This window comes from Parasteatoda tepidariorum, chromosome 9, assembly GCF_982258835.1.
Source record: "Parasteatoda tepidariorum strain Cologne lab strain chromosome 9, Ptep-v5.0, whole genome shotgun sequence".
In the NCBI taxonomy this organism is placed as follows: Eukaryota; Metazoa; Arthropoda; class Arachnida; order Araneae; family Theridiidae; genus Parasteatoda; species Parasteatoda tepidariorum.
The window spans coordinates 85,516,967-85,529,993 of record NC_141763.1 but is presented as its reverse complement, the minus strand read 5'-3'; the positions used below and the strand labels follow the sequence as shown (position 1 = coordinate 85,529,993).

General features: G+C 30.5%; 1 protein-coding gene across 1 annotated transcript; it reads left to right on the top strand.

The window, feature by feature from the left end:
* Positions 1–249: 249 nt before the first annotated feature.
* LOC107451780 (uncharacterized) lies at positions 250–12,777 on the top strand. The gene is made up of 5 exons (XM_043053705.3): positions 250–373; positions 4,389–4,631; positions 6,016–6,219; positions 7,619–7,873; positions 12,516–12,777. Exons 1-5 carry the CDS (start codon positions 307–309, stop codon positions 12,764–12,766), a joined length of 1,020 nt encoding a protein of 339 aa, XP_042909639.1. The 5' UTR covers positions 250–306; the 3' UTR covers positions 12,767–12,777.
* The last annotated feature ends 250 nt before the right edge of the window (positions 12,778–13,027 follow it).

The window sequence follows — 13,027 nt, the reverse complement described above, 5'->3', positions numbered from 1 at the left end:
AAAGTGTGTCCTAGAATGTGAACATCCGATTATCGAATTAAGAGTTATTTTTGATGTTCACACTTTTCTGCGCACTCTACGCAAACTATTAGTTTTTAAACGACTACTTTTTGTTCACGAATTAAAATAATTTAAAGCAAAATATAAAATATTCCTTACATTTCTTACACACACTATTCTTGTTCGATTATTCGTTTAAAATCTAAAGTCGGAAGTGATGTATGAAATATTTCCTGCTTCATAGAGTAATCGGTTTACTTTTCCTTTATAGATAATAAAAATATAAGCAACTTGAATTAAAAAAAAATGCCCTTTTTAAATTGCTTTTTACTTTTATTTCTAATCGCGACAAAGAGTGAATCATATCCTATTGGTAATTATTAAAACTTTTCTTGATTAATATTGCAAATTTTTTAATTATAGTCTTTAAAAGTATCAATATTTTTTTTTTTACAATTTCCCTAAGTTTTCTTTTTATTATTTAATCAAGTTATTAAAAAAAAATTACGAAGCAATTTTGTTTTATCGTTGATAATTTTTTGTATTTTAAATACGAAATATTTTTTTAACTTAATGATTGCGAAGAAAGATGTAAAATGATAATTGTTTTTTTTGTTTTTTCAGTGCTTATTTTTTAGCCCTTATGAATTTTTTACAATCAGACTTTATGTGAATTTAATAACTTTTTTCATTTAAATATTTTAAAATTGATATTTTTTAGAAACTATTGATTACTTTTAAAAATTGTTTCAAGTTTAAAGAAACACTCAAAATTGCACAAATGAAAACTGCATATTAAATATTTATATTTATATATATATTTATATATATATTAATAGATAGATATAATATTTGCGTTTAGAGATTTTTGAAAATTTTGTAGGGAAATAGTTAATAAAAAACAGCAAAAAAATAAAATGTTCAGAATTTTTCGATCCAAAAGTGGGACCGGGGGGGGGCACTTAGAAATCTGATTCCTTTTACCATAAGGGCGTCATTTGACAAGGTGGTTCATATGTCAATAACCTCTAAAACTTTTTCATTCTTGAAAAATTTGGTTTTTTTTGGGGGGAAGGGGGGGGGGGGGTCATTAGAAACATAAACGTACCAGTTATGCGTTAAAACTACAGTCAAACCCCGCTATAGTGAACCTTCAAGGGACCGACATTTTGGTTCACTATAACCGGGTGTTCACTATATCCGTCACGCAGGCAATTTAACTAATGGTTCCCAAGCTCCTCTCTTTTATTACACATTATTCAAATAAATGACTGAAAAATATTATGTAGTAGCAAAAAATGTGTTATTTTTCATTACTCTTCGTCTTGCGTGCGAAAAAAATTAGTAATCTTAAGCTGATGAGCAATCCTCAGCATCAGATATGGAAACATTTCCCGACTTTCAGCTAATTTTTAATAAATTTCTGTTATTCCGTTTTTAAAACCTGTCTAACCTGCCATTTGAGCACATACAAGTAGTCTCATAAAATCACTTAGCAAATTCATCGACATTTGTCCTGATACTGGAAGATTGCGGCTTCTTCGAATGGTGAACCACTTCAGTAATGCTTCTTCAACATCCTTGTGATCTGCTTTTCTCAACTTTTTTCTGTCATCTAATTTTTTTCGTGAGCAGAAATTATTAATTGCTTATTTTTCCATATGTTACAAACTGCAGATTTGGATAGTTTACATTCCCTGAAAATATCAGCTTGATCGCATCCATTTTTAATTTTTCTGATTATGCCCATTTTATCATCAAAGGAGGACGTTTACTGCTTGCTTAGTTATATTTGAGGCACTTGTTTGCAGGCTTTTTTTCAACTAAATTGAGAGCAAAAAGGAGTTGAAATGAGGGCCTTAACACATATTAGTGTCCAACCCTTTAACCAATAATAAATAATTAATCATTCCATCTGGCAGAAAATGCAAATTGATCCCACTGACACCTCACAGATGCATCGTCTGCCTGAGTTGGAAACATCTGCTTGGTTTGTTTAAGGATGGGAAAGTGAGACAAAGGAAGTAAACAAGAAAAAATGCTTATCACTACATTCCCCTCTATAGATGGTTTTCAAAATCGGTATACGTATTTATTTTGAAGTAGAAATTTCAAAATTATTGCAAAAAAATGAAGAAAAAAATCAGTCGAAGACAGAAAAAAGTTCATTATATCCAACTTCCTCACTTTTTTGGTTCACTATATCCATAAGAAATAATATTATGCTTGTATAGCAAGGCACGGGACCGAACATTTCGTTCACTATATCCGGGAGTTCACTATAAACCGTGTTCACTATAGCGGGGTTTGACTGTATTAAAATACTAAATATATGTCAAAAAATGTTTTAAAATTGGCTCTAAAAAAATAAGGAGAAATTTTTGGCAAATTTCAAGATTTCTTTTTTGTGGAAAAGTTTCAACTTTTACTACTTTGATTTTTTTATCTCATGATGTTTAGTGACCTACTTTTCAACAAAAAAAATCAAAAGGATGTTTCTTGCTTTTAGTCTGAAAGAATAAACAGTGAAAAATGCTAAACTGTGAATTTCGCAATATATTTAAGAAAAACAATGAATGATAAAAATAATATTTGTTTATTTTTGTCAACTGTAAGTAGTTTATGTAATAATAGCACTACTACAATAGTTTATGATGCTTGAAAACACTTAATTTCAACTTCTTTTTTATAGCTTTTCAGCTACATAATTTACGAATATTAAATACCATACCATGTGAATCAACCAGCTGTAATAAATATAATTAATTTAAAGAGTTACAATAAATCTATTTTAAAAATAAACACATTTTTACATAATACGTAAATATATAATATCTAAATAGGCATATGACTTTTGTTTCATTAAATTCGAAATGTTATAAGAATAAAAATGTAGCAAGTATTAAACGAACTTTTTAAATTGTTAGATATGCATAGATGCAAGAGTATATTTACATTCAAATTTTAGGTTTTGTTTTTTTAACAAGGAAATTACAATTTTTACTGACAAATTTCTTACTCAAAATGTTTCAGAATATAAAGTTTTTTTACTTTTTAGTGTTTAAAAAAATCAAAAGGGGGTCTTAAGCAATTAAGGAAGTAACAATGAAAATTAAGAAAAATCATAACAAGTTTCGATGTTTTTAACTCTTAATATCATTTAAAAGTCTTTTGGGGCCACCCTGACGGTGCGGTATCGCCAGCCAAACGCTGTACAAAGCTTGGAGGTAGCGGGTTCGAATCAAGCCGTAACCCTGCGTAATGTCCTTCTCTGAACTGTCCTGTCTTTCTACTTGATAAAGGCTTATAAGCCTAAATTGAGCACTGTAAATGTATGTAATTTCAATAAAGCAATAATAGTCTTTTCATTGCTATTAACTCAGTGATTTCATTCATTCATTGCCTTGTCGGACTTTTTTTTTTCAAATTTCAACCAAAAAAAAAGTTGTTTTTTTTTTGCTGAAAATTAATATATGTTCTATCCTAAATTCGAAAGTGCAAAATATTTTTGTCAGCAAGCAGTTTTTTCACTCGGCCTAGTGGTTGTGAAATAAATGATGTCCCATGTATTGATCTCTTAAAAAATACATTTTGATAATACATTTATTAACTTTATTACTCGAACGTGTTTAAGAGTCGTATCTGCATAAAATAAATCATTAACATGATAAAACTACATACTTACATGAGATCAAATAGAGTTATAGGGACCAAAAAAACAACATAATTCTCGGGTTGTTGTGGTTGACGCATGCCTGTTAAAGCAGATGAGGTGCGATTCTTCTTGCTTTCCAGTGGCGCCATCTATGGCTATGAATTCGACTTCAGTCTCACCCATACGTCACGCCCGTTTATAGGGCGGACCCATTCATACATCTATTCATTCGTCGACAGATCGTAATTTTGACCTCAATCAGAGAACGATCAATCTCCGATTCAGTACCCCCCCCCAGAGGTATTGATTTGTCATGGGAACATGGAGCACTTTGAGACTCGAAAGATTTAACGTGCACCAGTCACCATTTTACTACACGGTGAGTCTTCGGCTGGCGGGGTTCGAACCCGCGAACTCTCGGAGATGGGACCAGCACCCTACCGACCAGGCTATCCCGGACCAAATTCTCGGGTGATACGACAGTATAAAACTGCGGGGAGTGGGCTAAGAATATCGCCAAAATATTCTTAACTGAAAAGGCTGTTAAAGATTGTATAACTCGCCAACTTCTTCAATTTATATAATACATTACGAAAACAAAATATTTGATTTTAAACTTTGACCATATTTTTTTGCCAGTCTATAAAAAAGTTCATTTTAAAATTTTGGTTCGATGGAATCATCACAATCTAATAATATTTTTTTTCTTCTCTTTTATTCTTCACTTCATAAGTCACTTCTGCTTCAGACTGCACGTGGATATACTCTGACCCATTCTTATGTCTCAACGGAGAGTGTATCCAGACTCGTTGGATATGCGACGGTCATGAAGACTGCTTGGATGGCAGCGATGAGGCAGGATGTGAAAAGAGAAAATGCCCAAGTAGGCATCAGTTCAGATGCGGCAATGGACAGTGCATCCCTGAGTGGGAAGTGTGTGATGGATTATATGACTGTAGCGACCACACTGATGAGGGTAAGTCTTGCATACTGCAAAAATCAGAACATTCGAATTTCATAAGAAAACTAAAAATTATTGTATTTTTAATAACTTCAATTAGACTGTTGTCTCCTGTTGTTTATAGGTAAAGACTGTTTTCAACTTTTTTGAAAATAGATATTTTAACGTGCACAGCTTCTGAGCTACCGTATGGTTTTTAACGATGTTTTTTGAAGCTCTGTCACTAAGGAAAATAAAAATATGTCATAGTTTAAGTCCCTTATACTTGGCCTAAAGGTTTTAAAGTTTTTAGTTAACAATTTTTTTTCATAATCTTATCTTAAATTTAAATCTTCAATATTTTTAAGAATAAGTGTGTCCCCTGATCAAGTGCTGTCTTGTGAACACACATATCTTAAATTACTCTTCGTTTTCTTCTAGAATTGTATTTCTGATTTTCCAAACTAGTATCCCTTTGAGTCATTATGATTGTGCTTAGAACGTTCAGATCCAATCATTAGATCGAAAAATATTCAGCGGCATCCGTTTTTTTGGTGCCTTTTTCCCCTTCATCAAAGATTTGAAAACTATTTAAACTCTGTATGAGATGCACGTCCTAAAATTGAATGGGTTTATAAACGCTTAGCATTTGGAGACCTTCTCTTAGTTAATTCAACAAAAATAAGACTTAAATAAATAAACTAATCGCGTCGATTTTCTTGCAGTTTTTTTAGGCAAAATTATATTAGTTTAAAGGTTTATTTTTAGTGTGTTTTGCTAAATTTTTTAATAAAAATAATTTATCATCAATAACATGACCGTTTCATGAAAAAGTATGTATTAATTTGGCATATAATACCTTGAGTAACTTAATAAATGTACATTTCAAAGCTTTCATAGTTCATTTAAAAAAAATCATTATTTGAAAATAATTTTTTTTCAACAAAATACATAGCTATTTAACACTATTTTAGCGTATAGTAGAAACTGCAAAAATTGGAGATTGATTTGCAAAGTAGAAAATAAAATCATTCTTACAATCATTAAATCTACTGTTATTAAATCTAAGAAGAATTTTTTGGTTTATTTCCGGTAAATTTACCACCCTCAGCGTACCATAGAACCAGTACTATAGCAATTCGTTATTTTCTAGGTACATTAAATACATGGGCACTAGATGTGACGGTACTGTATCCTTTCTTTTCAGAGCATACTGTTGATTCAATAAGGGCTGACTTAAAAAAAGGAAAAAAAGTATGAATAAAAGTTCGTTTTTCATCCAATGAAATGAATTTAATAGCTCTTCTCTACCTAATGTCACCACTTAGAAGAAATTTTTATTATAATTATGGTTGCGGGAATCAGTTATATATTTTTAATGCTTAATTCCTTTTGTTTATGAAATCACATTTTTTTAAAGAGGCAACAAGTTGTGAAAAAGCCTATTGGCCTGAATCGCACGATGATGATACATCTGAAGATGATCTGATTGAAAATGATAGCGAGGAACAACTCTGGTGTGATGAGGAAGTTTTCATTAAATGCGAAAATAAGTGTATTTTGAAAGCTTTCAAGTGTGATGGCGAAGCTGATTGTGGGGATTTAGCTGATGAAAATAATTGTAGTAAGCATTATTAACTTACTTTATTATTTTCATTAACTTAATATAATTTATTAATCAATTTAAATAATTCATTTTCATTAATTTAATTTAATTTATTTATATTTATTAATTTAATTTAATTTATTCATATTTATTAATTTACTGATTTTATTATTAAATTTATTCATTTTATTATTAATTTATTCATTTCAAAATGAATTATTTTTCTTGTTTTGTATAGGCACCTTGCTGAAGTTTGTTTTCCGATTAGAAACAAATATTTAAATGAAAGAAAAATGAGTAATTTTATAGTGCAATGTTCATTTTATTATTCCTGCTAAATATACATCGTATAATCCTTTTAAAATTGCTTATTCCTTACTTCAATAAAGATGTTTTTTAAACTTATTTGACTTTATTTTTAAATCAAATTTGGACTTTTTTTTCTCTCGTTAAATTTATAAATTAGATTTTTATGCTAAATGAATGCATTTAACATTTTTATAATAAGTTGATATACTAATTAAAACTGTCTAACAAATAGAAATTAAACTCAAATTTTTTATAATAATTTTTCTAAATAAATAAAAATTGCTACAATGAACAATAATTTTACACTGTTAGCATTTTCAAAAAACGTTAAATAAAAATTTATTTAATTGTTATTTTACCATTGACTCAACCAAAACACTTAAGTAGCCATAAATGGTATTCAAACTTGTAACTGTGAGAAAACCCTCTTATAGCCGGTTTTCACTGAATACGGTGAAACAAAGAGAGCTTTATTCGTAGAAATTAGGACAGTGAATGCCAAATAATTTGTTAATGATAAGTGCGTGGTAAGTTCCTTATGGAGTCACTTTGCTCCTTTCTACCGAAAAAGCTAACCAGTCAATTTCATGTTTGAATCCCAATTTTAACACCATAATTTGTCCTCTATTCCGTCAACACTCGATAAGTTTCCAGTGCTATATATTTTTCAATTGGTGACCCTGGACTATTGAAAGATGAAACTCTTATTAATTAAGATTTTCCTTTGAGAGTACATTTATATTAATAAATACGTATTATTTTTTGTTATTTTATTTCATAATAGTAAAAAAAAACTTTCAATTCTAAGTTACACAATATTTTACATCATTTTAAAGAATGTAATTCTACATGGCAAACTGGAAAATTGAGTGAAATCGTTAGAATAGTTCTTGAGAAATCGATATTTAAAGAAAATTTCGTTACTTAAGATCATGAAATTTAAAATTTTGAAAAATCTTAATTCACTATTGATTAAGATTTTTTTTTTTTGAGAATACATTAATATCATTTATGTTAAGTAAATCTGCTGGCAATCCGGTACATCGACGTTCGGATGATCGGCTCTCAACTGAAATAAAAAAATATTTTGCATGGTCTTTATTTTCAGCAAAAGAAGAGTGTAGGGGCGTCTATTGTGGGAGCAATTGGTGCATCTCCAACCTCAGGAAATGTGATGGAATAAGGGATTGCTTAAATGGCGAAGATGAAACCGAGTGTGAACACCACAAATGCGATATAAAGACTCAAATGAAATGTGATAATTCTCGCTGCATCAATAAAAATTCCATATGTGATGGCATTCACGACTGCTCCGATGGAACTGATGAAATAAACTGCATGATAAAGTATTCGAAAGTTAAATGTAAGTATAATTGGTGTTCTTCACGCAATTGAAAAAACAGCCTCACTATAAAATTAGAGAAGAATGGATTGACATTCATTATCTTTCATGAATCTTAAAATAAAATTTTATAGAATTGATAAAGCAAGACTTATTTTAACAATTATATATATATATATATATATATATATATATATATATATATATATATATATATATATATATATATATATATATATATATATATATATATATATATATATATATATATATATATATATATATATATATATATATATATATATATATTATATATATATATGTATATATTAGCCATCCTTTTTTTGCATTTAGCAGCTTATCCAACAATATAACTGTTTCTGTTCAAAATAGTTCTCAAACTAAAATATAGATGTCAGCACAAACTGACGTGATTAGTAAATGTTTATTTTTATGTTTTACGTAGCTTTAGCTCTCCATGCATCTATGTCTTACTAAAGTTGTGTTAATTTAAACCGGCATGGTAATTCCAAATTGATTGTTTCCCCGAGAATGAATCAATGTATGAAAATGACAATTTCGAAATTTTTGATTACATTGATTTTTTTTATAACTCGGTAGTGTTAGATATATCTCTGATCCAATTGAAAATATTAAGTATTTTCATTATTTATTATTTTTTGTGTGAATTCTATACTGTTAGAAAGTTTGGAAGAATTTGATATTATTATAAAGTGTAAGATTTAGCCATACTTTTTAAGAAATAAGGAAAATAAAATAATTTTTCTTAATTCTAACACGTGCTTTGTTTATTTTAAGGTTTAGTACTTTTACTTATGTTCGATACTAGTTCAAAGTTTAAGGAAAAAGTACTAAGTAAAAAACGATAATTCGGAAAATTCATGGATTTAGAAAAAAGAAATTGTTTGTTTTATTCTCAATTGTTAAGTTTTTTTCCCCTCCGATTTTACAATAGTTTCGAACAATGTTTTTCATATTTAAAATAAGCTTCTAAAATAGGTTTTTTAGAGAATTATTAATATTATTGGTTATTAATATTTCTCTATATGATGACTATTCCAGAATTGTTTATTTTACGGAATATATATTTTTTAAATGATTTTTTATTAGTTTTTTTAATTTTTTTTAAAGTTTTTTTTAGATTTTACCAAAAATATTCATAATACGGAATATTACATAATGTCCTTATGCCAATACGAAACGAACTCACGAATGTATTTAATATTGTTATCATATAACTGTTAATAATACAACAAATTCGACAACATATATCTTCAATAGCAACAAAACTATATTTATGTCAATAATTTGGAATTCATACAAATGCCAATTGTGTGGAATACAAAAGTATCAATTATATCTTGACCAGATCGTAGTATAAGGTTTCTCGTTAGCCATGCGAGCATCGGAATTTTTTTAGATAGCAAAAAATATATAAAGAAACTGTAGATAAATTTAAACGTACATTACCGCTTTTGTTGTTTCAGTAAAGATCTTGTTTTCACTTTAAGGAGAGCATTTTAAATAATGTGCAGAATATCTAGATAATTTGCAGATTACATAGGCAAGTTGAGAAAGGAAACAATTTTCTGGCACTTTAATTGATCACCTTAGCTAATCTCTCTGTACATCAGCTAGATAATCTATAGAATAACTGATTTCTAACTAAGGGCCGGGAATTACTGAACACCTTGAGCATATATAGAGGAAGATTAAATACAAATGTAAATAAACACGTAAGAACAGATAGAGTACACCTGCAGAATGCTTAAACATTGTTGGGTTACTAATTTGAATTGTGCACTTTACCTAGTGATGGCTATTTGACTAAATGAATGGATTCTTGCTAAATTGTATTAAATAGTGTATATATATATATATATATATATATATATATATATATATATATATATATATATATATATATATATATATATAAGCTGGGGACGTATAGTCTTTAGCGACGAATCCCACTTCCAACTGTGTCCTGGCGATCATCGAAGACGTGTTTGGAGACGCACAGGGCGTAGGATAGATCCTGCCTTTACTATTGCATGCCACACCGGCCCTCAACAAGGCATTATGGTCTGGGGTGTCATTTCCTTTGACAGCCGGACCCCTTTGGTTGTCATTAGAGGTACACTTACTGCACAGCGGTATGTCGACGACATCCTAAGACCTGTTTTGCTACCGTTCCTTTTGCAGCGCCCTGGGCTGGTTTTTCAATAGGGCAATGCCAGACCACATACGGCACGTGTTGCTATGAATTGTCTGCAAGCTTGTCAAACTCTTCCTTGGCTTGCCAGATCACTAGATCTCTCTCCCATCGAGCATGTCTGGGATATGATAGGAAGGCGATTGCATCTAGCACGGAATGTTGATGACCTTGTTAGACAATTGGATCGAATTTGGCAGGAAATACCGCAAGAGACCATCTGGGAGCTTTATCGGTCTATGTCACGTCGTGTGGCTGCTTGTATCCAGGCTAGACGCGGGTCAACATCTTATTGAAACTTGTTACTGTAACTCTGCAATAAATTATTCAATTGTTCTGAAATTTTAATCATTTACTATTCTGTACATTGTCTTCCTATCCACCAATTTTCGTTTCAATCGGACAACTCCTTCGTGGTGTGTCGATTTTTTGTTATATGTATATATATATATATATATTATGAATATTTTACTATCAATTATTTATCAATATTTTTCTATATTTAATACGCAATATTTTACTTTTTTTACAAGAATAAAGGATTGTAAAATCATATGTTAATCTTCAAATTAATTCCTTCTTTCTCAGATTCATTGATGATCTTTTAGTTATTAATTTCAGCGATTTTGATATTCTAGCTAAACTAATTTATCCAAGTGAACTAATTCTTCATAAAACTATTAATAGTCATTCTTCAGCACCTCCAATACTTGAATTTGCAATGACTTTCAAACAAATGGAAATTTCTGAAAAACTCTCTCTTTTAAATTATAATACAAAATGATCCTATTTGCACATTAAATTTCAGCACTGTAATTGCACTTCGACGGATCGACAAACGTGTTTTTTATTACTAAAAGTTTAGCAGATAATAATTTCAAAACTAACAATCGAATCATATTTTTTTACTTCATTTATTATTTTTATTTCACGCTTTTACATTCTTAGCATTTTCATGTTTTTTTATGTCTCATAGTTTTTGTTGTGCAAAACAAAATGTAACGTTAAGTTGAGCACCCAAAACAGCGGCGTCGACCCCTACTACAGTGAAAGCTCCATGAATAATCACTTATGTGTAACGACTTCCTCTATTTGCAACTACATTTAGGAGGCGCGAAACGTTTTTCATAGACTTTATGTCGAAGAAAACCTTTAGGAGCAACCATCAAATCCTCCCCCAGCGAGCAGACAAACCTTTGAACCAAATGCGGAAAAGGTCAGGCATGGAAACACGAAAAAATATCAAAATTAAAATTATTAACAAAACAAATAAGTGGATTGAAGTGTATTCTAAATATTTGTGTCTGATTTAGAGAGCTCTTCTTGACGGTAGAGCTCATGTTGCAGTCAGAGTGCTCTGAAGACGATGCTATGTTATCGTTTACTTTTAGAGTTAAAAAAAGAGTTAAAAGTTAAATTAGAAGAAAAAAATATTTCAGAAAATACGAGCATCTCAGACAAACAAACTTGTTCTCATCTTTTAAAGCTAACAAATTTTTATGATATAAAGTTAAATACAAACTTAAACAAAAAAGCATACTTGTTTATTTATTTAAAATAGATTCATCATTCACAAATTTGTTTTTAATATTAAGTTAAACCATAATTATATTTATACATATTATATAAATTATGTTTACACATAATTATCTTGAATTAATTACAATTATATCTTGAAGGAAACGAGATAGCGGACACTTTGGCTAAAGCTGGTGCTTGCGAGGCATCTGTACCGTCGACACCCCTCACCTTTTTGGAAATCTTACACAAGAACAAGACCACTTGAAATGTCCCCCTAAAGCACCGATGGTATCAGTGTTCTGGCGGCTCCCTGGACCAAGGCTTTAATAGTCAGGAACAAACTATTCTTGCCAGCTTTCGAACAGGTTGGTCACCTTAAATCAATGAAATTTTCGGAAGGATCCAAGAACTTTGAAATTTGTACCAACTGTTCTTCAGACCAGGCTTTGCCTCACCACATCCTCGCGTGCCTCGGGCTCACCAAACAGGATTTAGCAGATGATCCATTGACGGTGTTGGATTTTTTGAGGGTGTATAACGTCATGGACCAGGTCTAGCACTGCTGGCCAATAGGGGTGTGCAACAACAACAAAACATAATTATATATAAATTTGTTTTTGCACATAATTTTTATAGACACTCAATTTTGTTCATAGAATCGTCTTTTCATGAGGCCAAAAGAAGCGGCCTTTCCGCTCCAACAAAATGACACTGACTAAATTTAAAATCATGTACTTTCGATAACAATTTCGAAGACAATGGTGGTAACCTCTAAGAACGACCAACCTCCATCAACAACCATTTTATTGCAAAATGGAGAGAGGTCATTTCCGTGAGGTTTAACTTTATACTAAAAATCTATAACATTGTGATCGCCTTATAACTTATACATTTATTTCCCTCTAGCTGAAAACCATTGCAGTGGTTTTTACTGTGACAACCAACAGTGCATTCCGGAGTATCTCAGATGTGACGGAGAAGTTAACTGTTTGGATGCGAGTGATGAATTCGGTTGCGGCTCACACGAATGCGATGAAAAATCCCAAATAAGATGCGATAAAAATGTCTGCAAGCAAAGAATACTTGTCTGTGATGGAAAAGAAGATTGTTTCGATGGGAAAGACGAAGAAAACTGTAAAAATATTTTGTATAAATAATAAATATATTTAAATTATATAGGCTTCAGATTCGTTCTTGTGAAATATTTTATAACCGATATCTCCATATAAGTTATTTCTCTATATCTGTGCATTTTTCTTCTTCTACTTCTTCACCGAAGAAAAAATATCATAATGGTTTTCCATTGATGAACCAATATGAATGTGATGATTACAATCTTGAATTTCCATCAGAAACTATCATACAGCTTGATGGGACCGTCAAACCTGCTTGACCTGCTCCCAAGTTAGGAATTGGCA

Bases quoted from the DNA above. Each gene is read 5' to 3' on its own strand.
- LOC107451780 (XM_043053705.3), top strand. From the start codon at position 307: ATGCCCTTTTTAAATTGCTTTTTACTTTTATTTCTAATCGCGACAAAG. The intron at 6,220-7,618 runs GTAAGCATTATT...CTTTATTTTCAG, and splicing joins AGCTGATGAAAATAATTGTA to CAAAAGAAGAGTGTAGGGGC. The intron at 7,874-12,515 runs GTAAGTATAATT...ATTTCCCTCTAG, and splicing joins AAAGTATTCGAAAGTTAAAT to CTGAAAACCATTGCAGTGGT.